The sequence below is a fragment of the Lepidochelys olivacea genome (assembly GCF_965140295.1).
Source record: "Lepidochelys olivacea isolate rLepOli2 genome assembly, chromosome: 2".
Taxonomy (NCBI): Eukaryota; Metazoa; Chordata; order Testudines; family Cheloniidae; genus Lepidochelys; species Lepidochelys olivacea.
In genome coordinates, this window is record NC_140412.1 from 137,004,610 (window position 1) to 137,030,915 (window position 26,306).

General features: G+C 40.6%; 1 protein-coding gene across 1 annotated transcript in view; it reads left to right on the forward strand.

Annotated features, from left to right (window-relative positions):
• ANKH (ANKH inorganic pyrophosphate transport regulator) overlaps positions 1 to 19,673 on the forward strand; it is a 137,973-nt gene extending 118,300 nt beyond the window's left edge. Inside the window, exons 10-13 of the mRNA XM_084619141.1 lie at positions 13,372 to 13,501; positions 14,632 to 14,755; positions 15,453 to 15,552; positions 17,935 to 19,673. Of these exons, the coding sequence (XP_084475267.1) occupies positions 13,372 to 13,501; positions 14,632 to 14,755; positions 15,453 to 15,552; positions 17,935 to 18,051 (471 nt within the window). The 3' untranslated portion in view covers positions 18,052 to 19,673. The remainder of the gene's footprint in view (positions 1 to 13,371; positions 13,502 to 14,631; positions 14,756 to 15,452; positions 15,553 to 17,934) is intronic.
• Positions 19,674 to 26,306: the final 6,633 nt, after the last annotated feature.

A 26,306-nucleotide genomic window follows, 5' to 3' on the forward strand; every position in this document is an offset into this window, starting at 1 on the left:
TTTAAATATTACTTTCTAGCCCCATTATCACTTCTACACCAATGTTCTACCACAGCATGGTTCCTTTTCTTTATAATCTGTTTTCCAGTGCTTCATCCAGTCTAGCTTTATTCGTTTCAAGCAATGTTTCTTCCTCAGCTAACTGTGGGACGCTCCTGTAGGTTTCACCTTTACAAAGTTAGCCATGATATTCAGTATCTTTTCCTTTCTTCGTATTTGAAAAGAATTACACCACCTTGTACCACCTTAAACAGTTTCCCTCTCCCCAGGAAGTGCTGAAGATCTTCAAAATTGGAATAGCCACATGTGTTTCAGTCAGGAGTAGGCAATACTCCTAGTATCAAGTAGGTGAAGTCTGGCTGAGTTAGAAACTGGGTGAGAAGAACAATGCAATACTGTTAATTCCTAAGGATCCAAATACTCTGTTTAGTCTCTGTACAACTGCTATCCAGTTGTGTTGCATTGCAGAAATATTTTCCCACACGTTTAAAGAAGCGAAATGAAGGGAGGTGTGCATGGGATAAGCTGTGTTGCCAATACCTAGTAACATCCAATGAGAGACATAGAGCAGTCAAAAGATCAAACCTCAACTCCAGGTTACTGACCCTTTGTCTGTGAACAAGGAGATTCTGTTTTGTCCAGAGAGGTAAAGATTGAGGTCTCATTGTCTGATTCTGCACAAAAAGGATCCATTATGTGTGAGTGAGTACAAGAAGAGGGAAATGGAGGATCAGACATTTTCATTGTAGCATATATCTGCTCAAACACCTTAATTGTGAAGGGTGACACTGGAGTAAATCCCAAATGTTACTGCTGGGCTGATTTGAAGGTTGTAGTTAGAATACTTAGAACACTTCAGGAGCACTGTGAGCTACAGTTTCAGTGACTAAATTCTGAAATTGAGAGCTTTCAAAGAGATCTCATGTCCACCACCTTCAGCTTATTCAAGCTTTTATAAGAAGAGCCTGGATAAGCTTCACCTTTTTTTAAAAAAACTAAACAAAAAAAACCCAACCCACACACAGCATTCATGCGTGTCTCAAACACATTAGTGAACCAGCCCAGGAGTAATCACAAGGCTTAAGTATATTCAGTAGTAATTGCATGGGAAGAACATGCAGTAGCATCATTTTTGACCATGCTAATGCTAACAGAAATAAAGTTACTGTACAGCGGCTGGACCCAGCTTTAGTTTTGCCAGTGATCTTCCTCTTATGTAGCAGTGCGATATGAGCAAAGTCAGAGAAGAAGAAGAATCTATGAACATGAAAACCACTACTTTGGAAGGGAAAAGTGATGCCACATAGAGCATTCCTGCATTGTTTGGTTTCCCCCTACTGCTTGAAAACTTTTGTATTTGACAGTTATTTTTTTCTTAACCCATCATTTAGTGAAGAGAGATTCTAAGACTACTCAGATATATGGGCAAACTTTTTGCAGGGCAGGGAAATTATCCATTGATACAAAATATTGACTTCATGACTGTTCACGATATTGTACATGGACATAGACACACTAGCATCTTATTCTGGTCTTTCTGTTGTAAACATGCATGTTTCTTGACTTATTCTACATATTTCTTATATGGCCTGAGGTCCCAATATTCTGCCCCATCTCAAATGGGGTAATACATATAAGGCATATTTCAAAACATAACACGAGATTGGGGGGGAACCATTTTCCCTTCTGTTGTCCATAGAAATGACTGACCCATAAAGTAGTGGACTGCCTTAAAAAAAAACAAACTCTTCTAAATATGTAAAAGCCCTTAATGTAGGGCTTTGGTTTGAGATCTTCTTGAACCTCTTCCTGATGGGTATTTCTGCTGGGATACCACCACCACATTTCATGTCAGCAGCCCTTGATGTGATAGCTCCTAGAGTTCAGAAAGTATTGGCCCGTGGCAATATACAAAATCATTTTTCAGTTTTGCTAAATTAGTGCAACTGTTATTTTCATATTTAGAGTCCTTTCCCTTAAAAGAAGTCATGCATGACAATTGCTTATAAAATGGTGGTTATTAACCTATTTATTAGCGGTGATTGCACAGTACCATGAACACTTTAGCAGGCAGTAGGGAATATTTTTTACTATTGGTGTAACTGTAGAGCTATGCTTAAGGTTCCATCAGTGTTCCTAATTACAGGATGAAAATGGAATCATAGTATCTGGCTTAATGACAGCAAATATGAATAATGTTGCAGTATTAAAGTGCATTATTGCTCACCATTGTTTTACTTAGATTGAAACTGCAAGTAAAAACTACTTATTTCTTTCCACTTTAAGATAGGCATTTATAAGATATAAACCATATTACCACCACATTGGCATCTGAAGGAGGCTTAAAGTTTCAAAGGTTATTGAAGCTGGCTGCTTCACACTGGCTATATAGCTGACAAAAATATAGAGAGATTCTCTAAGATTACAGTGCTCTCCAGACATCTTGCATAGATGGATATCAGACAAAGGGTCAAATTCAGATCTTCATACTTATGCAACTTAGAGCAAGACACACATTTGGGTGACTGACAGACTCTGCAACTAGAACAACCTTTTAAAAAAAAAAGTCACACCTACTCTCCACTTCAGCCTCTCTTTCATGTGTGATGTCAACTTCTCGAAAGGGGATGGAGTGACTTGCAATTTATTTTATGTGAAAGAGAGACCACTTAGTTATCCAGCCAATAGGAAACTGGCTGAATATTATTTTACATCACTTATGGCTAAGTCAGTAATCCAAACAAAATATAAAACTAAAGGACATCTTGTGGATTTGTTGCACTCCTTAGATGACTTTGGGTCCTTAACCTATTTTTAGTTATATGTGATTGGATTATTCTATACAAGTGTAGAGAGAGACTGTACAAGAGAATACCTATACTAGACAGCTTCATCTTGAGATCACTCCAGACTTTCCCCAAATGTATCAAGTACAATTCGCCTCCACTGTTGTTAGAAGGCTACGCCCATTAAACAACTATGTTTCTGGGTCATGACAGATATTATCCTCTTTGTCAGGCCCTAATTTTTAAAATGAGCATCAGAATCTGAACAGTAGTCTAAATTTGTAGTCTAAATAAACAATAGGCTAAATTTGCCAGACACGAAACTCTGGTAATCTAAGTCGCCTTTTGATGGCTCTTTCCTAATGAAATAATAAGACATTAGGCTCCATTGATGCACTGGAAAGACCATAACAATGATGTGCTAAGTGATGGAGTGCACGTACCGTCTTTTGTTGTTTTGGCTTGTGCTCTGAGTTGGAAAACATGAATGACATTGGGTCATGCCAATGTTTGAGAAATAATGAGTCATGTTGCAGCTTTGTCAGCTGGTTGGGGGGTTTTCTGATTGGAGATTACATTATAGCCCAATCTACTTGTCCTTTGCCATTTCCTGGAAAAGTCTTTTGTGTTTATCCATAGATGTACAAAAGCTACCTATACACATGGCAGTTATCTTGGTTAACTTTTCACTATAATTTATTACTTAATTGGTCTCTCTCAGTAGGACAAATAACACCTACTGGCGCACACTAAGTACATTAGAATATTAGTTTCTAGGTGTGGTATCTATAAAATGAAATGTTCTGTGTGCTAGAAATTGTTGGAAACCAGTGAGTTCATTCATCCAAGTTCTCAAATGAAATCTCAGCAACATTTTTGTACTGGAGTTGTTTAATACATTGGTGGTTAAATTCAAGGTAAATGCATTTACTGTATCTGAGAGAAGGGATTGAGTAGTTTGAGTGAGCACTTGTATTTTGAGACTTTCTCTGCTGTAAGGAGGGGTGGGGTGGGAGTGGGGGAGAGACCAGCTGCTGCAAGCTCAGTGGCAGCAGGGAGGTAGGCTTCTCCAGGGTGAAAGGCTGCTCTACTCCCTACAGGGGAAATAACCAAAATGGAGTGCCTGCTTAGGGGAAGGACTGACACACAACCCCCCCCCCCCCACACACACACACACGCATCCAGCGAGAGGGCAGGGAAAGGGTATTCCCCTTTGTTTTGTGTTTGTAAATTTGTTTCTTTTTGTTTTGTGGAAGAGGACTCCTTGGGCCTGATAAATAAACAGATGGGGAACACAAACACTGTCCAGAGTGTGGCTGACTTACCTCAGGTCCTGCAACCACTAGAGAGGGAAGTGCTAAGTCTGGAGGGACAGAGGAGGTGCCTTGCCACACTTGATGTCAGGAATGGGTTTGTTGGCACAGTGAACCATCTTGGGGCAAGGTATATCACCCTCAAAGTGGATTACATAGAGAGGGCACTGGTGGAAGCCACGGCAGCACAAGACGACGCTACCTGGGTACAGATGGCCACCCAATGGGAGTTGGTACAGCTACGGCAGGAAATGAATCAACTGCTGATGAGCCAGGCAGCCCAGGATCAAGCAACCCTGCAGGAGGTCTTGAACCAACTGAAGGCCTCTGACACATGGCCATGATGGGACACGATTTCTAAGGGGCCACAGTTACCTACAAAAGATAACTATGGAAGGTGACATGGAGGCATACCTTCTCATCTTTGAAAGAATGGCCCTATGTAAAGCCTGGCCCTGAGACCAGTGGGCCAGCATCTTCGCTTCTTTCCTGTGTGGAGAGGCCCAGAAGGCCTACTACGACATGGCAATGGAAGCTGCTACAGATTACTCCCAGTTGAAGGCTGAAATCCTGGCAAGGTCCAGGATGACGACAACTATAAGGGCCCAGGGGTTCCATGTGTAAAGGTACCGGGATGGCAAAGCACTGAGGTCACAACTCTGACTTGATGCATCTATTGCGGAAGTGAGTGTGCCCCGAGATCCACTGAACAGAGAGGATTATAGAAGTCTTAGTGTTGGACAGGTTCATGAGAGGACTACCACCAGACCTACGAGGATGGGTAAGCCAATGTGACCCCTCCTCTTATGATTTAGTTGCCCTTGTAGACAGGCAGTTGGTGGTCCAAGAAAGTTCCTTGGCCATTAAGTCCTCCCCATCCCCCAATTTCCCAAAGGCCCAGACTTCTGAAAGGTTGGGCAGAACTATATTGCAGAGGAAGGATGCTGAAGAGCAACCTGAGGCTGCGAAGGGGCTTGGGGAACTGGGGAGAGGGTCATGGGGTAAGACTCAATAGCCAAAAAATAGTGGGATGCCCTGAGCGGGATATAGGTGTTATGTCTGTCGGGAACTAGGGCATATAGCAGCCCAATGTCCTAACGTTGAGGAGCCCGTGCAGTGCAACCTGGGTTATCATGAAGATCCATGTGGCTTGATCAACCTTGTGGGAGTCATGATGAACTCACATAGATACACGCAGCCAGTTAGGATGAATGGCATAGAGACCATTCCATTAGTGGACTCTGGAAACTAGTGGGGTGGAACCAGCTTTCTCAGGCCAAATGCACAGGAATAACCTGTGTACATGTGGCTGTCAATTACTGTCCGACCATCTCTGTATGAATTGAGGTTCAGGGGAACACTATCAGGGTGATGGCAGGGGTGATCCCTAAGCACCCATATCTGGTCCTCGTAGGATGAGATTTCACAAGGTTTGAAAACCTGCTCCTGGTGGATGAGTCAGAGGAGCGTAGTGATTCCGGGATTGATAATCAGGCCCCAGTAGATAGCCCTCTCCCAGTTTCTCTGAATTAGCCCAGGACTTTTCTCTGCAACTGGGGAGCCCTGGAAAGCTAGGCGAGGAAGGACAAAAGATTGGGGATCAGGATCTTGGCCCAGAACCAAAGGGCTGCGCTCATAGGTAAGCAGTCTTGTCCAACAAGTGAAGGAGGAGTGACTCAGATAGTTGACGAGCCAGAAGCTAGACCCCATTCCGCTGAGACCAATCCTGGAAGTGCAACAGAAATAGGTCCCCTTGAACTTGAATATATTGGGCTATCATTTAAGAATTTTGGGCAGAACCAAGCCAATGATCCACTACACCACAATATTAGAAAGAAATAGTTGTGGTGAATGGGGTCCCAGTGGAGGGGAAAACGAAAAGCCCAGGGTCATACTTCATGATAAAAAGGGACCTATTATATAGAGTAGTCCAAATACAAGACCAAGAAGTGGAGCAGCTCCTGGTACCTCGAAGACACCAGAGGGCACTGTTGGACCTAGCCCATTGTCATTTGTTCAGAGGACATCTAGGGGTAGATAATACCCTCGATTGAATCCTACAGAGGTTCTTTTGGCCAGGAGTTTATATGGAGATCTGACAATATTGTACCTGCTGCCCAGAATGCCAATTACATGGCTCACAACCGCTCTTGAGGGCCCCTTTAGTACCTCTACCAATTATCTGAGCATAAGCTTTCGTGAGCTACAGCTCACTTCATCGGATGCATTCTGTGGAAAATACAGAAGATGTTTTTATACACACAAACACGAAAAAATGGGTGTTTATCACTACAAAAGGTTTTCTCTTCCCCCCCCCCCCCACTCTCCTGGATTTGTGCTGGAAATGGCCCACCTTGATTATCATACACATTGTAAGGAGAGTGATCACTTTAGATAAGCTATTACCAGCAGGAGAGTAGGGTGGGGGGGTAGAGGGAGAGAAAACCTTTTGTAGTGATAAACTCCCATTTTTTTCATGGTTTGTGTGTATAAAAACATCTTTTGTATTTTCCACAGTATGCATCCGATGAAGTGAGTTGTAGCTCACGAAAGCTTATGCTCAAATAAATTGGTTAGTCTGTAAGCTGCCACAAGAACTCCTTTTCTTTTTGCGAATACAGACTAACGTGGCTGTTACTCTGAAATCTACCAATTATTGAAGTTGTGTTCAAGAGGGTAGCCGTAGACCTGATAGACCCACTGGAGAAGGTGGCCTGGGGCCATCAGAGTGTGCTGCTTGTTCTGGACTATGCCACCCAATACTCAGAACCCATACCCCTACGAAACTCAATGTCCAAGATGATAGTGAAGGAGTTGATTCAAATTTTCTCTAGGGTTGGGGTACCCAAAGAGATCTTGATGGAGCAAGAAACCCCCTTTTTGTCAGAATTGATGAAAGACGTGCAGTGCTCCACATATGGGTCCTATGAACCTCAGTCTACCATCCACAGACTGACCGCCTCGTCAAACACTTTAATAGGACGCTGAAGAACATGATACGGAAATTGGTGAGCCAGAATGGAAAAATTGGAATACCTTACTATCTTACCTGATATTTGCTATAAGGGAGGTTCTCCAAACTTCTACTGGGTTTTCCCCCTTTGATCTGCTGTATGGTCACCACCCCCGTGGTCTACTGGACATGGCCAAGGAAGCCTAGAAAGAACAGCCAAACCGGGGAGGAACATGTGATGCAGATGCAGAACTGAATAGCCCAAGTCACCTCCACAGAGCGAGAGAACCTGGAAATAGCACAAGAGACCTATTATAATTGCTGAGCAAAGGTTCAGAAATTTCAGATGGAAGATCGGGTTGTGGTGGTAGTGTCCACAGCTGAAAGCAAGCTCCTGGCCATATGAAGTAGTAGAAGCCATCGGGTAAGTTGACTATAAAATTCAACAGCCCAAACACCAGAAACAGGAGCAGATCTACCGTGTCTACCTATTGAAGCTCTGGCAAGACAGAGAAGCCAACAACAGGACAACACCCCGCAGCAAGGGGGCAAGGAAATGTATTCCCCTTTGTTTTGAGTTTCTAACTCTGTGTCTTTTTGTTTGGAGGAGGAGTAGTCCTTGGGTTGCCTCCCTTGGCAATATTGGTAAATAAACAGAGGGTGGAACACAAGCACTGTCCAGAGTGGGGCTGATTTTACTCCAGCCCACCACTGCCAGAGGGTGAAGTGCTAAGTCTGGCAAGACGAGGAGCTACCTTGCCACAATACCTACGATAAGGTAACAAAACTCAAGCTGGTGCTTAAATTCCACAAACAAAGGCCTTACTCCAATACCACTAAGCTCTCAGCCTCAGCAAGTTTCACCCTGTGCTTAGTGATTCACAGCATCCCCTACTGAATACACATATTACACTGAATGGCAGTCACCACACACATTTATAGGGATCTCTGCCTAATAAAGACATGGTCAGATAAAGACACGCACCACAGTTGTTGTAATAGAAACATTACACACACACACTTTCCCCAATGGCCTACAATGATGCAAGTTTCCAGTTGTTGTTTAAAATGTAAAGCTCCACAGGGAAGGGACTATTTTCCTCTGTGTTCTGCATGTCGTTTGGCATGCTGTGGGCATGTAGCAAATATAATAAACATTAGCTTTGTTTTTGCAAAGCTAAAAATCCAGGAAGCCAGTGGTAGGGCATAATTATTAGAGAAGTTTAAGTTCTTTAGATCTTTACTGCTTTCGACCCTCATCCTGCAAACACTTAAGACGATGCTTAAATATACTACTCTGAATAGTCGATTTAACTTTTCCTCCATGAATTGATTTAAATTGAATTTCTTACAGTAGTTATGTAAGCATGCCCCTAAGTGTATGCAGCATAGGGCTTCTAGTCCTGATCCTCATTATAGTCAACAGCAAAACTTTCATTAACTTCAATGGGAGCAAAACTGGACCCTGAGCACAGTAGTTTTGACTAATCTACAGTAATTCTGGAACTAAAGAAAAGAAAAAAAAAGATTTTCTCCTCTTAGCCATATTAGGCTACCATTTGAAACACTTTCAGAGAAAGAACGACATGTTCTTTAATGTATAGTAGCATATACTTTGTCCTGGTAATATGCCAGTGTTGCTGTTCAATACAGCGTAGGGAATGATGTACCACTCTTGCAGGAATGGCATTATGCTGTGCAGTACAGTAGCTGACACTGATGTGCAATACAAGAATGATCAAATTCTTTCTTTATAATTTGCTAAATCTGTGGAAGTAGTTTTCCTTTGATGTCTTAGATGTGTTTCTGAGCTCTTGAACCAGGACACCGCATTGAAATTACAGTCAGGATGTCACTTTTGAATACAAAGATGACAGATTTCCCAAATGATTAAAAAATGTATGACAGAAAAATCCCTGTTTCATTTAGAAAGTGGAAATTGCTCTTTATATCTTTGGGGAATTACACTGTTATAAATTTTTGAAGGTGTCAGGTTTACCCTACAGCGTTTGCTTAATTTTTCACAGAATACTGCAGTTTTAGCTAGAAGTTACACTGCTATTAAAATTACAGCTTTTGTCATTCTCAAAACGTAGGTGGTTTTAAAATATGTTCTCTTTAACCATGAAAGTAGATAAATTGCTTGCCATGAGTAGTGTTTCTGATTAAAAGAGAACTTTTACTGGAAAAAATGAATTGAATTTATTTCAGTCTCTTATCACTTCATACTTTATTTGTTTATTACACATAATAAAATTACTGTAATTTCGAAAGGAACATTAAAGAAAAAGTTAGAATTTTGACTTCCATTATCTATGTATGTTCTCTGTAGTTCAGTCCCTGGTTTTCTAATAGCAAGGTCATCTTCAAGGTGACCAGCTATCTGTGCAGAAAAGTGCATTGAAGTTAGTGCAATTAAAACTTCACTGTTCAAACTTTGACTTTTCAAAGATAAATAACAATTCACTTTATGGCTATTTCACTTCAGTGTGGGTGTCTGAGCATGGGCAATAAAATAAAAGGTTTGATTTGTGCTTGTGTTTGCCCTAAGTTATTTTCTCCATTAGGCTTTATAGGTAAGTCAATCAGAAAGCTCTCCTGCATAGCAACTTTATGCTGTTTCTCAAAAACTGTACAGTATGTCCATCACAGCACTTTCGCTAATAATGACGACCACAGTGCAGGAATTCATACGGTCACTATGCAGCTATTGGTATCTGTACTGTGCAGTGCAAACCAGCTTAGGCATTGGGACACTGAGCATCGCAATGCCCAACTTTTAGGCACCTAGAAAATCACAGAAACACTGCGATCCTCAAAGCCTGAGTTATGCACTTAAGCTCCCTTTACAGTGAATGGGGAGAGAGATGCATTAGAATGCCATCCACAAAAGCCAGAATGCTAGGTGGGGAGTTGCTTAAGTTAGCCAGAGGGAGATGCTGATGAGAGGGGTTTGTCGTACCCCACCAATTCACAGAGTTTAATGCCTAAGTCCAGGCTGCAGGAAGGCAGAGCTGGAAACCCTCTCCTGGAGTCAGGTGACTTAGGCACCTAAGTTGTTTTTTGTGAGAATGAAACACCTGCCTCACTCCACACAAAACAGCCTGAAGATCGGTGGTGATGCCTATCTTATAACTCTTAGCCCAGTAGTTAAGAGCATTCACCTGGGATGTAAGACACATAGGTTCAATTTCTCCCTCTGCCTGAGGGGAAAAGGATATCAGAATATCCCATAGGTCAGTGGTTAGAGCACTCTCTTGGCAGAGTGGAGTCCCCTGTTCAAATCCTTTCTTCCCCTCAGGCAGAGGTGGGTAATTGAACCTGCATCCCAGGTGAGTGCTCTAACCACTGGTCTAAAAGTTATAAGGCTACTACCCCACTCCAAGATTGTGAATGGGCCCCAATCCAGTAGGCAGCCGCTAAGCATGCCTACTGGATCAGGTCCCACAGGTGAGATAAGTGTTTGCCTGCCTGTCTTCCTCTGGTTAGTGGATTACTCTGGGAGGGAGACAAGCCTCTGGACTATTAGAGTGAGGCAGCAATGCACATGCTCAGAGGCAGAAACTTAGGCACCTAGGAAATTTTTACTCTGAAAATGTAGGCTCAGAGTTTAGGTGCTTACAGTGTTTGGCAGGAGTTTTGTGAATCACAGTAGAGCCTAAAACTTGAATTTAGCTGCCTAAATCCCAAATTTAGGCACCGAAGTCTGAGGTTTAGGCTGCTTAAATTAATTCCACCCTTAGTTCCTGTCCATGAGAAGAAGAAATAAAGCTAAATCAGCAGACTGAAGTAAGTGGTTTTGTTCACGCCTTTAAGCTGTCAGGAGGGTGCCTCTGCACTTAGCACAGAGTAAAGTGACTTATTTGTAGAGCCCTGCATGGATACAAAATTTATATCCTATCTGTGGACGTACATTTTGTATCTGTGCAGGGCTCTATTTACTTGGTGTTGTCAATAAAAGAGTGTCTGTTTGCATGTTAATTAGAAAAGACAATCACTGGTACGCAACTAGAGAACAAGGGTGAAATACTGGCCCCATAAAAGTCGATGGGAGTTTGACGGTTGACTTCAATGGCGCCAGAGTTTCACTGCAAATATATGGAAGAACATGTGGGTCCTATAACTGGAGAACTGCTAAGGGCCATGAAATCGCACCATAGATTAAAAAAGAGTCAATTAGACACTGAGGGCATCATCAGATTCTGATTTATTGAAAAGTAAATTCAGTTCTGTTGTCTTGCAGTCTGACAGACTGGCATGCTTTAAGGCTTCTAGTTATGGTTTGTTTTATTTATGATCACTCTTTCTCAGCATCCATTTTCTTGTGGAAAATGAAAAATAACTAACTTTATTTTTAACAACAAAAACAAATTAAATTACAAGGTGTGAGGAACACGCCAGAGTTAAACAATGGTGTGAACATCAGGGCTGCTGTCCCTACGTATGGAGAAAGTGCCCTGAGATCTTTAAAATATCACCAGTAAGGACTTTCGTTTTGTATCTCATCCCAAAGATGGAACAGCTAACTGCACAGAGTTCCCACCACTGCGCTGGGGCAATGGTTTAATGCTTGCTGAGAGGGAAGAGCATTATGTATTGAGCCACCACACCACTTCTTAAAACATGGTGCATTTTCTTTAACGTTTTCCTTTCAAATCCGGACTAACCATAAAAGTTCTTAAATGATAATATCTGACAAGTTCACCGTACGAGGCATTATGGCTGCCAGGCTACCATGGCTTTCCAACATGCATTGATGCTTTGTACAGGATAAAAGCAGACACATTTCTATACCTTTTAAAGTACTGGTAGCAGCAGCAGTAAAGTTAAATCTTTCTTGGAGGCAATTTCAAATCTAAGCTATTCAAATCTGTGTTTGTGCTTCTGAACATTGGCACTCTGTCTACTGTAGACTCAAGTTCTTAAATCATGCTTGATCATCCTAATGTACGTAACAAGCTGCAGACAGACACTATAGGAATGCTATGTGCTGGGGGTTCTTGGTTCTTGAGCTGTCTTAGGGGTTACTACCATTATACAGATGGCAGCGTCTCTGTGTATACAACTGTTCCGCTACTCCTAAGTGACTGTTGTGAGTGCATGTACATCTGTATGTGTTTGTGGGCAAACTCAGAAGACATGCACTATTTTTATACTCTTTACTGTTGTATTTGGAATGGAGGAAGGAGATAGGTGCAGTACAATAATATTTGGCATTTCTACAGCTTTTAAAGATCTGTAGCATCCAGGGATCTCACAACAGGTTATAAACATTAATGAATTAAGCCCCACCCACCCCCAACTCCTGTAGTTAAAGGAGGAGGTAGCTAGGAATTTACTGCATTCAGATACTTAAGAGCCACTTGACATCCGTATCCATCAGGAGGGTTATATGAATGCAGTCCTCAAAACAAAAGAACATAATTCCTCAGTGTCTTCAGGAAGAACTTGTGATAGTGTTTTCTTTTCCGAGGCTGTTGTTTTGATTTATTTCAGGAAAGGTCAGAAAGTTTTCAAGATCTGAATCTATTTTCTTTTTGTTACTCTGCTTTATGCTTTGTGGTAAAAGCATTTGGGTGTTCAGAGCCACTAAGCACCCACAACTTGGTTTGAAGTCAGTGGGAGCTGTAAATGTTCAGCACTTCACCAAGTACAGGGATTGTTCTGACTTGTGGTAAGGGGAAAGATTCCTTGGAAGACCTCTCCCAACCTTTTCTCCCCAATTTCTACTTAGTTTAGCATCTGGCTAGCCCTTTACATGTGAAGAAGCCAGGAATTCTAGAATCCAAATATTGTAAAGTTACATTGTATTAAATTTTCCTGTGCATCCATGATTAATTTGACTGATTCATAACCTGCTGGATCTTGGTATTTGCCTGGTGTACTATTTCTTTCTTTGGCTTATACGTGAAGAGGCAGTAATGTAGGCTAGTAGTTAAAGGAGGTAGCTAGGAGTCAGAACTGGCAAGTTCTGGGTTATCAATTCTTCATGTGATCTTGAGCAGATTACTTAACCTTCCTGTATCTCAGTTTACCCATCTGTACCAATAATATATGCCAGTCTTACAGGGATGAGGCTTAATTCATTAATGTTTATAGCCTGCTCTGAGATCCGTGGATACTACAGATCTTTGAATGCTGTAGAAATGCCAAATATTATTGTACTGCACCTATCACTTTCCTCCATTTAATACAGGAAATACTTGCATGATCAGTTAAGCCTGTAGATTAGTAGCTGGACTCCTGTCTCTCTCCTTCTCCTTCCTTGCTTTGCTATGCAAACTCTTCCTAATTTTGTTTATGTGGTTCTCTTTTCCAGCTCTGTTTTTTGATGTTTTGGACTCCGAATGCATCAGAGAAGATTTTAGTTGACATAATTGGAGTCGATTTTGCCTTTGCAGAACTGTGTGTCATTCCTTTGCGCATCTTCTCCTTTTTCCCAGTTCCAGGTAAAAATACAGACCAGTTGACACTAGGGCTGAATGTGGCTCAAGGTATAAATGTCGTATAAAGGGTCTGTCGGTAGATGGAGACAAATTTAGCATACATACATTTCTTAAATGGACTCAGTGGGAAAACTAAAAGCTGACCTGTATCTGTTCTAGGTGCCTGAGAATGTGCACTGTGTGTTTCTGCCCAACTGTAATTAACTGTGTGTTTGTACAACATCTTGGACAACTACACAATATCAACACATCTTGATACTGAACAGGGCCTACAAGTCCTACTGCTATGCAAACAATAAAACGGAATGCTCTCCTTCATATTATATGGATGTTTATTACACTACTAGCCAAAATATTTCCCTCAAATATTAAAATGCTGATGTAAATATTATAACCTACATGTGTTACTGCTACATTGTATAGAGTCTTAGATATTCTTTGTATGGATCAATATATATCTAAGAGCACAGCTCTGTAAGGATTATAGTCTCCAAACGTGAAGTTCTGTTTCAGGAAGTCTGTTCCCCACTTGACACATCTAGGTATCCTTTCTTCCTGACCTTAAAAGGGGTTATGCATTTTTAATGAGGAGAATGCACCTACCATATGGAAGAGGTGTTTAAGATGTATTTGTATTATTGTCACACACACATTTTTATTTTGTTTTTTATTTCAATGGAGTCAAACTATCTTCTTGTGAAATGTTTTTGGCAGGCCAGTTTCACACCAAGGGAAGTTTGCTGTACCTCAGACTGCTTTTTGCACAATTAAAAGCACTAAAACAATTCTGGACTTCCAGTCTAGTTTGCAGTTAAAGCAGTTTCACTGTAGGCAAAGCAACTGTAAACAAGGCCATGGTGTTTGTATTTTTTTATGCTAAACTCTAAATAAATAGTATTTATAATAATACCTCGCTCTTCAATAGCGCTTTTCACCAGTAGCTCGAAAAGCACTTTACAAAGGAGGTCTGTATCATTATTAACATGAAAAAATTCTCTCTCTCCCTGATGAAGTGAGCTGTAGCTCACGAAAGCTCATGCTCAAATAAATTGGTTAGTCTCTAAGGTGCCACAAGTACTCCTTCTCTCTCCCTTCATTTTCTACTGCATATTTTTCTTCCTTTTTTCTGACAGTCACAGTTAGAGCACACTTGACTGGCTGGCTCATGACACTGAAGAAGACATTTGTATTGGCACCCAGCTCAGTGCTGCGCATCATCGTCCTCATCACTAGTCTCATTGTGCTGCCTTACTTAGGGTAAGTTACTCCACTCACCACGACTCTAATGGAGTCACTCTCCTTTCACTTAATAGCTGCCCTTATTTAACTCTTTGTGTCTCCACCAAAGGCAGAGACTAAAATAAAACCAAAATAGTTTCAAACTCTTGTAAATGATCACTTCCAAAGTTCCAGCCACCTCCTGTCTCTAGCTAGGCATGTAACTATTAGCCCTTGTTGAAAATTCTACAGCTGTTAAGAGAGATGAAACCAATACCCACAGGATGCTATGAAAACTTATCAGAATTACACAGAAATTACTTACTTTTCTGAAAAATCTATGCAATAGGTATATAGGGAATGGTATCTTTTTTTCTGTAGACTTCTTTTTTTAAAAAAACTGTTATTGTCTACAGCAGAGCTATCATTCTCAATTAAATTCTATATTTAGCTTGTCTTGGGGCAGAATTTGATTCACAATGGGTCTCCTCTTGTTTTCAGGCAATAACAGATTATAGTAAAAAATGAAACTATTTAGGAAGCAAATGTTACGGTAATATATCAGTTATTCTCTCTACCAGTGTCTGGATTTTTTCCCCCAGAAAATATTAAATACCTGCCCCATTAGGCCTTGTGTAAAAATTGTTCATTAAAATACATTGGTTCAATATTTTACTGAAAGTGTAATTTTCTATTTTTTTTTTAAATCCTACCTTTTCTTTTTTGTTATTCTCAGAGTCCATGGAGCCACCCTAGGAGTAGGATCACTTCTAGCTGGTTTTGTAGGAGAATCTACCATGGTTGCAATAGCGGCTTGCTACGTCTGTCGGAAACAGGTAGGAAACTGGTTGTGTAGAATCCAGTGACCAGGACAAACATGGATAACTACTTCTGTAAGGTGACAAGTTGTGTAGAAAACACAATTTTTGAGTAAAGGCCATGTGGAAGGTGGGCAAAAAAGTGCTGGCTTTATTTTTATCCTGAATAAAATATTCACTTAACTGGATGGAGATGGGTTTTCTCCTCCACCGACACAAACACACACACGTTCAAAGTACAGGCTTGAATTTGCAAAAGTTTTAAGCAAGTGAGAAACTTTACTCATGTGGAGAATTCATGCATCTCTCAGTGGCCTCAGTCCTACATACCCTTATGCTTAACTTAACTCACATGGCTAGTTCCATTGATTTCAGTGAGGACTCAAATGAAAAAAGTTATGCATAGGTAGGAGGAGTGTTTGCAGGATCAGGGCCAAAGGGAATCCCCATGTGAGTATGGTTTCTCACGTGCATAAGTGAGTCTGCAGGATTGAACCCTTACAGATACGTTTTCAGGGTATGCACAAGGTATTTGATACATAACTCCAGTTAGAAGTAGTACAGCATCAATCATCTAATTAGCTAAACACAGTTGTGGTGGGAGAGTGTAGAGAAAAGAATCCTTGCTGCTTTTTCTTTTTTTTTAATTTAGAATTTTCCATTACAGGCAAAAAATCAAAAAGCCCTGCACGTTTTTACCACTTTTGCTTTTATCAACAATTATGAAATCAGAACCTACCTAAAAGCTTTTGAACTACAAGCTCATTGATAGAAGTTAAGAACAGGTTGAGGCACATCAGCAGAGCAGAGAAATTCACACTTCCTTAGCCCATGCTGTACTCTACACGTGCGTAAATAGAGAACTTTGTCTCTCTGTTGTAGTTAATCTTTTCCTTGCTCACTAAAAATAGTAAGAAAAATCTTCTATCCCAAGCTATTCTTGGCTTGTAGTTTCACAACAAATTTCTGTTTACACTAATATTTGTATGATGTGCATGGTATAATTGTCACATCTCCTCCAGTATTTTTGACCTCCACAATTTTCAGATGAAGTACTTTATTTTTGTAGTATAATGAAGTGGTAACAACTGGATGATCACATTTGCCTGACAGGTATAACTATTACAAGTCCAATGAATCTGAAATGATCTCTTCACCGGCCAATGTGGTAATGGCACAACCAACAGTAATTTTGCGTGTCAGTTTATTTTCAGCTAAAAGATTAAATCTAGGTAAAATGTTTGAAAGCCACAAACCAGTTTTCTGTATACACCGCCCTCGTAATCTTGCTCTATTAATATGCCTGATTCAGCTGAATCAGTGATATCAGTGGGTTTTGGAGGGGAGTTTTACAACTGTTTTCAATAAGGACTGGGCAGCCTGCTGAGAAACAGATAATAAGGAACAGATGCTTCAACTTGTTTTGTATTGGGGCTGAGGGCATCTTAGGTTTTACTCATCCAAAACATCCTGCATGAATCATATGACTGTCTTGAAAAGACAAGTATCAGAGGGGTAGCCGTGTTAGTCTGCATCCACAAAAACAACGAGGAGTCCGGTAGCACCTTAAAGACTAACAGATTTTTTTGGACATAAGCTTTTGTGGGTAAAAAACCCACGTCTTCAGATGCAACAGACAGACATTAAGCCACATGTGCTCAACAGCAGAATGTTGGGAACACAAGTGGCCTGCCTCATACTGACAGTGGCTTCTCCTATCAGTAGTGAGCAGAGAGCTTGGGTCAACAGGTAAACACACTACACGGGAATTGGTCTTTGCTTTTGTCACTTTCTCATAGACAATACTAACTAAGTGTTCTGAACTAGGACACAGGAATTCTAGGTTCTGTTCCCAGCTGTGCCATTGATTTTGTGAGCTTGGGCCAAGTGACTTAACTTCCTAGTGCCTTAGTTTTCCTCTGTGTAAATATATGTGTGGTGGAGCCTTGGTCAAATGCCCCTTCCCCCTCTTCTCGAAAAGGAATATTGCCTTCTGTCTTTGAGAAGAATGTTACTGTACTAGTGAACATCACTATTTTTACCTCTTGTGCTCCTGACTTGTGACATTTTGGAATTTAGAACCCCACCTTTCACTTTCTGTACATAGTGTTTTCCCTCCAGTTACCCTGAAGCACTTGCCTCACGACACCCCTCTGAGACAGAGGCAACAATAATACCTGTGTTTCAGAGGACAAAATGGACCCATGGGGATGTTAAAGGAAGTTTTTAAATTAACATGACAAATCAGTAGCATACCACGAGTGGAAGCCAGGAATGTTGCATTCTAAATATTAGACCACATTCCTTCTGATAAGGCCTGCCATTTGTAGGAGTGAGCTGATGCACAATGAACACTATAGATGGTCATGTGCTTATGAATACAACCTCTTTTCGACCTAGAAAAAGAAGCGGAACGAAAATGAGACTGCTACGGAAGGCGAAGACTCAGTAATGACTGACATGCCACAGATAGAAGAAATGACAGATATCGTAGAAATGAGAGAAGAGAATGAATAATAAACAGGACGTGATTGTTCTCTACAGGGACACATAAAATGACACTTCAGCATCTTTTCTTCTCTCATCCTTTTTTTTTTTGGTTTTATTTTTGTAATAAAGAGGCCTTGATTTAAAAGGCTTCAGATAAATTCTCTAGCATACTGAGTATGCTCACACTAATGAGGGACCTAAAGGAAGGTCTTTGCTTTTGCTTGTTTTTGTTTTCTCGCTCCATGCAAACACAAAAGATATGGCTGCATCACACAAAAGGGCATTTTCCTCAATATGCATCCGTCTTCTTTGGGCAATCTGCATTTGTCAACCAAAGCCCTGCTGTGTGTCTCTGTGCCCTTGACTCTGCTGCCGTCCTTTCTTCCCTCTTTCTTTTTTTTCCTTTTTGTTGAGAATTTTAAAAAAACAACCTTTGAAAATGCAGCTTTATTTTACTCGCTTGACAATGATTTTGCTATCTAAACAAATGTACCACGGTGGGCCATTATGTTTGTTTTCACTTGTCATTTGCTGTTATGCTGTACATTGTTACAAAACAAGGTAGGAAGGCATGAGCCCCAGTGAGCAAATGGTACATAAAAATAATAAAAGGGATGCGAGAAATACAGGACAAGAATGCTATTTAGCCTTTATTAAGAAGTTATCTGAGATGCAAGATTTTTCAAAAATTGTACACATTTAAGAAAGAAGTTTTATAGAACATTGGTGCCAAGTCCTACACATAGTTTCCTTGTGACCAGTTTCCGTTCTCCTTCCCTGAAGAGGGTGCAGCAGTTGGTAGAGTGGTGCAGTTGCATCTAAGGGTATGTTTACACTGCAATAAAACACCCAGGGTTGGTCTGTGTTAGGCTCCTGGGGTTCGGACTGTGGGGCTATAAAATTTCAGTGTAGATGTTGGGGCTGGAGCCCAGACTCTGGAACCCAAGCTGGAATGTCTAGATTGCAATTTTGTAGCCCCTCAGCCCAAGCCCTGCAAGCCCAGTCACCTGACACAGCCAGTTGTGGGTGGTTTATTGCAATGTAGACATACCCAAGATTCTTTTCTAAGGGAAGAAAAGAAGAAGAAAAGCTTTACCAAAGTTCTGGTCCACTGGTCTGACATAAGTTCTATGTATAATTAGTTTTTACACTACAGTTTGCTATACAATTATTTCTACAATCTGTGTTCAGAAACACACATATAACTTAAAGTACACCATGGCATAGTCCTTTAATACATATAGCCCTATTAAATATATAGGGATATTGCTTTAACCTGTTTCCCTATAAAAGTAAATCAAAATCAGTATGGGAGAAGTTTTGAGTGCCTGCCAGGACGCTGAAGTCCTATGTTAGGGATCCAATTCTACAATTCTTGCTCACACTGAGTAGCCCTTGTGAGAATCGTTCCATGGGAATGAACTGCTCACCACATGAGTAAGTGTTGTACAGGGTGAACAAGATAGGCACTGTTAGGTTTAAGTGTGGCTTAAATAGCACAGAGGGCCTTCACATGAGTGGTGTGTATTACAATGAATTTCATCCTATATGATGCATCCTTAAATTATGAATTTTAAATCTTATTTAGTAAAGTATATTTTTGTAAGTTTTAGAAGTGAATTATTATTTAATTATGGACAAATTCAGTTTCTAGATTACTTACCAGGTAGTCCTTACACTTCAAAGAACTGATCAACTCTAAAAACTTATTTTAAACGTTCTATCAATATGTGTATATATACATACATGTGTATAAATATATATATTGTATATTGTATAATTTATTTTAGGCTACAGTACACTTCCTATTTTTCCAAGTTCCTTAAAAATGTCTCTGATACAATATGTTTGCTCATGTATTGGTTATACCAGTAGTGAAATGTATTGTATCAGTGACCATTGCATCTTATTTCCAAAGTTTGTGCTGTTTATTATATGTACAAATGTATTAAGATAAAACATGAAATTTTGAATGAGTTGCAAAAATCAGTCCATTGCTATTGAAAACAGTGCCACAGATGGGTGAAATGAAATCCATATGGTTTCAGTGCTATCTGGAGGTTTTTCCCACTATTCCTTACAGTAGAAGAAATAAACTCGGACAAATCAACTTTGTGCAGGATGAATACTGTGCACACATAAAAATTCATGAGTACAGACTCACATGGCCATGTGTATATACCCTGTATATAGATTGATGTAGACCATAGTGACCAGTTCAAGGTCTTCTCTATTGCCCTAATTTTGCTTTCTCTAGTACAGCTGTGTTCAAATTCTCAACATGCAGTTTTTCTGGCAAAAGCAGAGCTAAACTGAGAAAATATTTTATTGTAATGTTTCTTCTGGTACATAACTAGAAATTTAAGCAGCAGTGTTTTTGAATATTTGTGGGCGTTAAATATTTATGTAGTTTAAAATTCTACAAAAACAAGAAAGTAAAAATTTAAAAAAATCTAATATTTAAATGCTGAAGCTTTCTGTTTAGCTAGAAGTTTTAGCATATGGCAAATGCCAAATTCTTGGTGATACAATTGGAAGTGTTAAGCTAGTGTAGCAACTCAGATGAAATTTCAATTTGTGGAGAATAAATGTTTAATACTCCTTGTATATTGAATCTATAAAAATAATCCATGATCAAGGAACAGCAGGGTTTGAGCAAGATTTCAGATGTTCTCTTATAGCCCTAGCTGTGGCGAATGGAACAGATTCTGTTTAATCCCATTTCCAGTGTGTTGTGCATTTCCTTAAATTGCGTTTTTGCAGTAACAGACATGTTTCGACACTAGATGGTTTAAGTTAGAACTTCATGAGACAATGGGATACCTAGTCTGTACTGCAGTGAACATGTATTAGTTGTACGTGCACCTACATGAGGTTTATGAAAAACACACACTTCTGCCACACTTTTTTGGCATTAATGGGTAAAATTCTCAAAAGTCCGTTAGGCACCAAAGTCTCATTGAAAGTCAGTAGTGCTTTAAATCATTTAGGCACCTTTGAAAGTTTTACCCAATACCTTTTCCTTTGTAAAAGGACTTTTCTGAATTCCCCTATGCATGGTTATCTCATTATTAGTACGCTATCACTGTGGCAAACATTAAGTTATCCCCTTGAAGGTTTCACTGTAAAGAACCAGGGTACAATATTTTCATGAGTGAACCTGCAGGGGGATACTAATATTTGTTGGAAATTACTAAATTATGGAAATTAAACTATTATACAAGAGGAACAAAATTGATTTGTATTCTGCAGCTCATGTGTAAGACCAAGTGTGAACATGCATTACATGACTGAAAACGAGACGAGTGCTGATGACCGATGATTTTTAGAGATGTGTGGATATTAAATATATACACAGGGTTATGCTACTTCGTTTGAGCCCTTCCTTTACAGACTCTCTGATACTGAAGGAACATTTGTTACTGCCTGAAGCAGCTTTCTCAGTCTTACCGAACAATGAGCTTGATGGAGAAGGCTCTAGGTTTCCTGGCAAGTGCGGGACCGGGCACCATGTGGTCCCCAGTAGACAGCTCAGCTTCCTCTTTTCTTGCACAGATGTGCATGGAAAGATCAGTAAGCTGTCTGCTTGATAGCTAGAGCTCCACGCACAGGGTCATAGGACTGGGGGAATAACAGAGGATTATGGGTTTTCTTTTCAGCTCGAGTTCATTTATTTTGCTGTCTTATATTTTCCTTTGAGGAACAGATCTTGCTGTCTGCCTCAGTATTATTTTCTGCTTAGTCATGGCAGCATCTTACTGACACAAAAGGGGTCTAAAATAGGCAGCTGGTTGATGAAGCTAGGTGTGCATAGCAAGCCATGATGCATGAAAAGAAATGTTTGTGTTTAAGGTTATTCATTAAAATCCAACATTTTTAAGGGTGGTTTCTGTTATTTAAACAGTGTAGTGAGATTGCTTTGATTTCTGCTTTGTTAGAGACTTGTGATCCAGTACTTAGAAATGTCCTGTCATTGGCAATGGGAGGCAATTTAAGCTGGCTAGCACTGTTTAGGCCAGAATGAACTATTGGATCATTGGCTGGCCTTGCCCTTGATTTGGTCGACAAGAATCAGTCACCTATTCTCTCTGCTATCAGTAGGCTACAAAATTCTCTATTCATTTAAAGGCAGTTTGCAGAGATTTGGGAATTATAAAATGAAAGGGTCAGTTCTGTGTCCAGTTACAGGTTTTGTGACAGATTAAACACAGCTGTGGATAATCAGTGGGGTTACCAGATAGCAACTGAAAAAACAGGACGGGGGGGGGGGGTAAGGGGTAATAGGCACCTATATAAGAAAAAAGTCCCAAAAAATGGGACTGTCCCTTTAAAAACTGGACAACTGGTCAACCTAATTATCAGTGTTTAATTTACAGCTTACAGTTTAATTTACAGTTTAATCAGCAATGGGCAGAAACTCAAAAACCTCTTTATATTATTTACATTTGTTACCAGGGTGAAGTTAGTGTGTGTGTGTATGTGTATATATATATATATGTTATATATATAAACTCCATGAACACCGTAGTATTAATATTAGATGGACTTTCAGGCAGTTTTTAAGAAGTGTTCTAAATAAGTATATTGAATGACCTTCTGCCGGAGAAACCAGTCCTGTAGACGGAGCCTGCCAGGTTACTAGGCTGAAGGGGAATGAAAAATCGTTCTATGGGCATCCAGTCAGTGGCTGAGGGAGAGCGAGAACTACATGAGGTGGACAGCCAATCAAAGGTTCAAAGGGGGCCCAAGCTGTTTTCTGAGGGTTGCCATTTTTGCTCTGCGAGCAGTAGAGAGGTGCTCGAGGAGGGAAGCTTCAGTGAAAGAAAACCTTGGCCAGGACCATTACTACTTCAGTATTCAGAGTGACTACAGAACTACTGGCTGGTGCTGGGAACTGGGAATATTTATTGGAATTTTTGTTTTAATAGCAGGGAGAAAATATTCTTTAAAAAGGGGATTGAGCCATAGCGTTTGGTGAGAACAGGGCTGAAGCACTGCAAAGTGCTACTCAGGCAGAATCATGCTAGTACAGCAGTTGCCATTAAAGCCTTTACAGTTTGCAAGTAAAGAGTGTTACATAATTACCCCTTTGCAAGAAGTTAGCTTTACATGGGTTAGGGAATGCCATGTTAATGTTCATTAAGGAAAAGGCAAACTGTAATGATTTTAAGTGATTATTCTACTGCAATGGATCATGGGCATTTCCCACATCCCAAAATTAGCCTAGCATCACATCTCACACTAAGCTAGAGGCATTTATCTTTACCATTTTCCACAAATGTTACTTTGTTTTTAAAATCATGCTGTTACCACCACAACTACAGATCAATAAATAATGTCACACCTCTGTAAATCCCCATTGACAAGAGTTTCCACTACCCATCACTGTACATGTGGTACAATACCAATATTTTTGGGTCTTACTCTTCTCCTGTCCATATGGAATAGAGGCTCAATGTGTCTTTTGGGAGCTGTGACATGATTCAGTTATACATGAAGATGGTCATCACAACTGTGACACAGTTATTGTCACAGGGAAAACACAAATATGCTAGGTGACAACACTATTGTTCTTTCTGTCTAAACTACAACTGAACTGTAGGGAAGAGGGAGGGAACGGATGGCTCAGTGATTGAATGTAGCTTTCTGATAGTTTGTGGGTGAGCCGTGTAAAAATGAGTTTGGAGCGATGAGTCCAGTTTTCTCAGTAACTAGGCGCCCATGTCACTATAACCATCATCCCAGTTGGCAGTAATTAGCACCCTCTCAGTAAGGAGGCCAGAGACTCAGTGGGCCATGACTGACGAGTGCTCTCATTCTACAGTGGTGAGTTATCAGTAAGTTATCAGCTTAACTCAGTCTTTTATGTTTATTAGTAGTGTCTTACCAATTTCTCTGTTTCTTGTTTGTCATCTTCAGTTTCTTCCCTTCCCTAGTTTGAAGGCTCCTGTTAGGCTCTCTTTGTTTGATGGCTTTCCTTAAGCCAAGAAAGAAAATATAGTCCTTGTGGTGACTAATGTCTAGTAGTGCAATGATTAAAAAGTTTAAACTAAAAATTGATCCAGAAAAGAACTTACTTTAATGTGCTGCATTGGGAAAGAGGACAAAGAAATAAGTGCAGGGAGAGAGAGATTTGAAAAGTGAATATTCATCTTCGAAGTATTGGTCCAGGTTCATTACTTTTGTCTGATGGTGTTTTGCTGTTCTAATGATGCAAAGCAGCGCTAAACCTGGTTTACCCTGCAAGTTAAACTTTACATCACCACAGTACTTTTAAAAGCACATTTCTGAAAACGTTCCCTTGTGACACAGGGCATAACAGCACACTTGTCTACAGTTTTTTTTGGGGGGCGGGGAGGAGAATAATGTAGCTGAAGTTGATGTACTTAAATCTACTCACTGCAGTGAGTCAACTGCTGGCACTCCACCGTCGACTCCAGTACTCCACCAGTGTGAGAGATGCAGGCAGAGTCGACGGGAGAACAGTCTGGGGTTGATTTATCGCATCTAGACTAGATGGGATAAATTGACCCCCCTGCTGGATCAATCACTGTCTGGCGGATAGTATAGACAGACCTATAGAAAATCTGAGGGGAAACCTTGTTTTCACAAGCATGCTTGTCATTTTCTTTTCCCTTTTCAATTTTCCCCTGCCACAATATAGATGCCACTACTTGTGGGAGGGTGGGGGAAATAGATCAGGTACCAAAGACAACTAAAAATATTAGGAGGCGCCTTATTTTATAGTTGGAATAATAACCACTTTACCCACAAGTCAGCAAGCACAAGAAAGAAAAGCTTGGCAGTTCTTTTGGAAATACTATCACTTCAAACTAGAATGATCCTGGGGGGTGGGGGTTAGAGGTGTGTATGTGTGCATATGGGAGCGAGATTGATACCATATCACTATCACTGAACTAAAGTGCTAATGTAATTATGGTGGAGCCTCTGAGTAAGGCTAAAGAATTGAGGGGGGTTTCCTGAGCCATAGTGAAATGATAGAGAGGCTACTGTTGATAATTTTAATATTTTCTTAGCCGTTACCCATTTGTTCCTCATTTGCAGGTAGATCAAAAAGGTGATCATACATATGCCTTTTTATAGGTGGCATCTGATTACATATTAGTGTAGATCAACAAGCTTTTATATATACAATTAGTCACTGTTTTTAAGTAATATAGTCAAAAGTGCACTTTGCTTAAACTCAGACTTGACCTAAGCTTGCTGCAATATATTGTATATTACTGTATTGCAAACGCACAAGATGACTAGGACCCCAGCCTCTATTTTTAAACTGGGAAGAGTAAAGAAATCATAGAAGGTGGGTGGTGTTTTATTTCCCCACTGCTACATTAGTAAAGTTTTGATCTGTCAGTTTCCTTGTTGGTGTTTAATTTGAGATCAAATCTAGGAATTTGCAACCTAAGGTATTTCCTGCTTGATGACTGGGGCCGATGGATGCTCTGCTGATGACCGCTGTCTTTGTGGTTTGGGCTGGTGTACTCCCCAGAATCTGTCCTCTGAAAAGGTTAGGAACTCCTCTCAAACAGGACTTGGGGCAGGAAGTCACTGTAGAACAATGCTTAAGAGCTGTAACTTTCTTCTCCCCTGCCTGCTTCAGGCCTTACCTTCCCCTTGCACTCTGATAATGGAGGCTGTAGGGAAAATCTTGCCTCTTTTAAACAGGGGTCTCAGTCTAGCAATTGGGCTTGTGCCTATCCAGCCCCTCATATTGCTCCTGTTTCTGGCAGAGCACTCAGAGGAGCACGCACAGCCCCAGTATCTAGAATCCCAACGTCAGGCTAAAATTAAACTCTAAATTCTGTGGGTTTTTTTTACAGCTTCCCAAGCTCTTAGAGCATTCTTGCTGTCTCAGTCTTGGGCAGGATGTTTCTAGGAGCTCCTAAGGCATGAAGGAGCTATGCTACCCTTTGAAAGTGTACAGAATATATGTGCCCATACTCCCCAGGCCAGTGCAGAAGGACCCTCTCCCTTATTGTTCCCTTTCAGGGTGTCTAATTTCACTGGGGGCACTAGACAGACAACCACAAGCTGTATGGGCCCAGAACACAAGGCAGAAGTTGCAGCTGCCTCTTTGGCTCTGGACAAGAAAGAAGCACATTCCACGCTGTGTCCTCTCTCCATTCCTTATGCACTAGCCCCTACTTAGCCCTAACACTGAAATTTAAAAGAAGTGGGGCAGGGAGGGCTGAGACCTAAAGGTGGACATGGAGGGAGAGTGGCACTCTAATTTCACAACAGGGAACAAGTATTGACAGGGT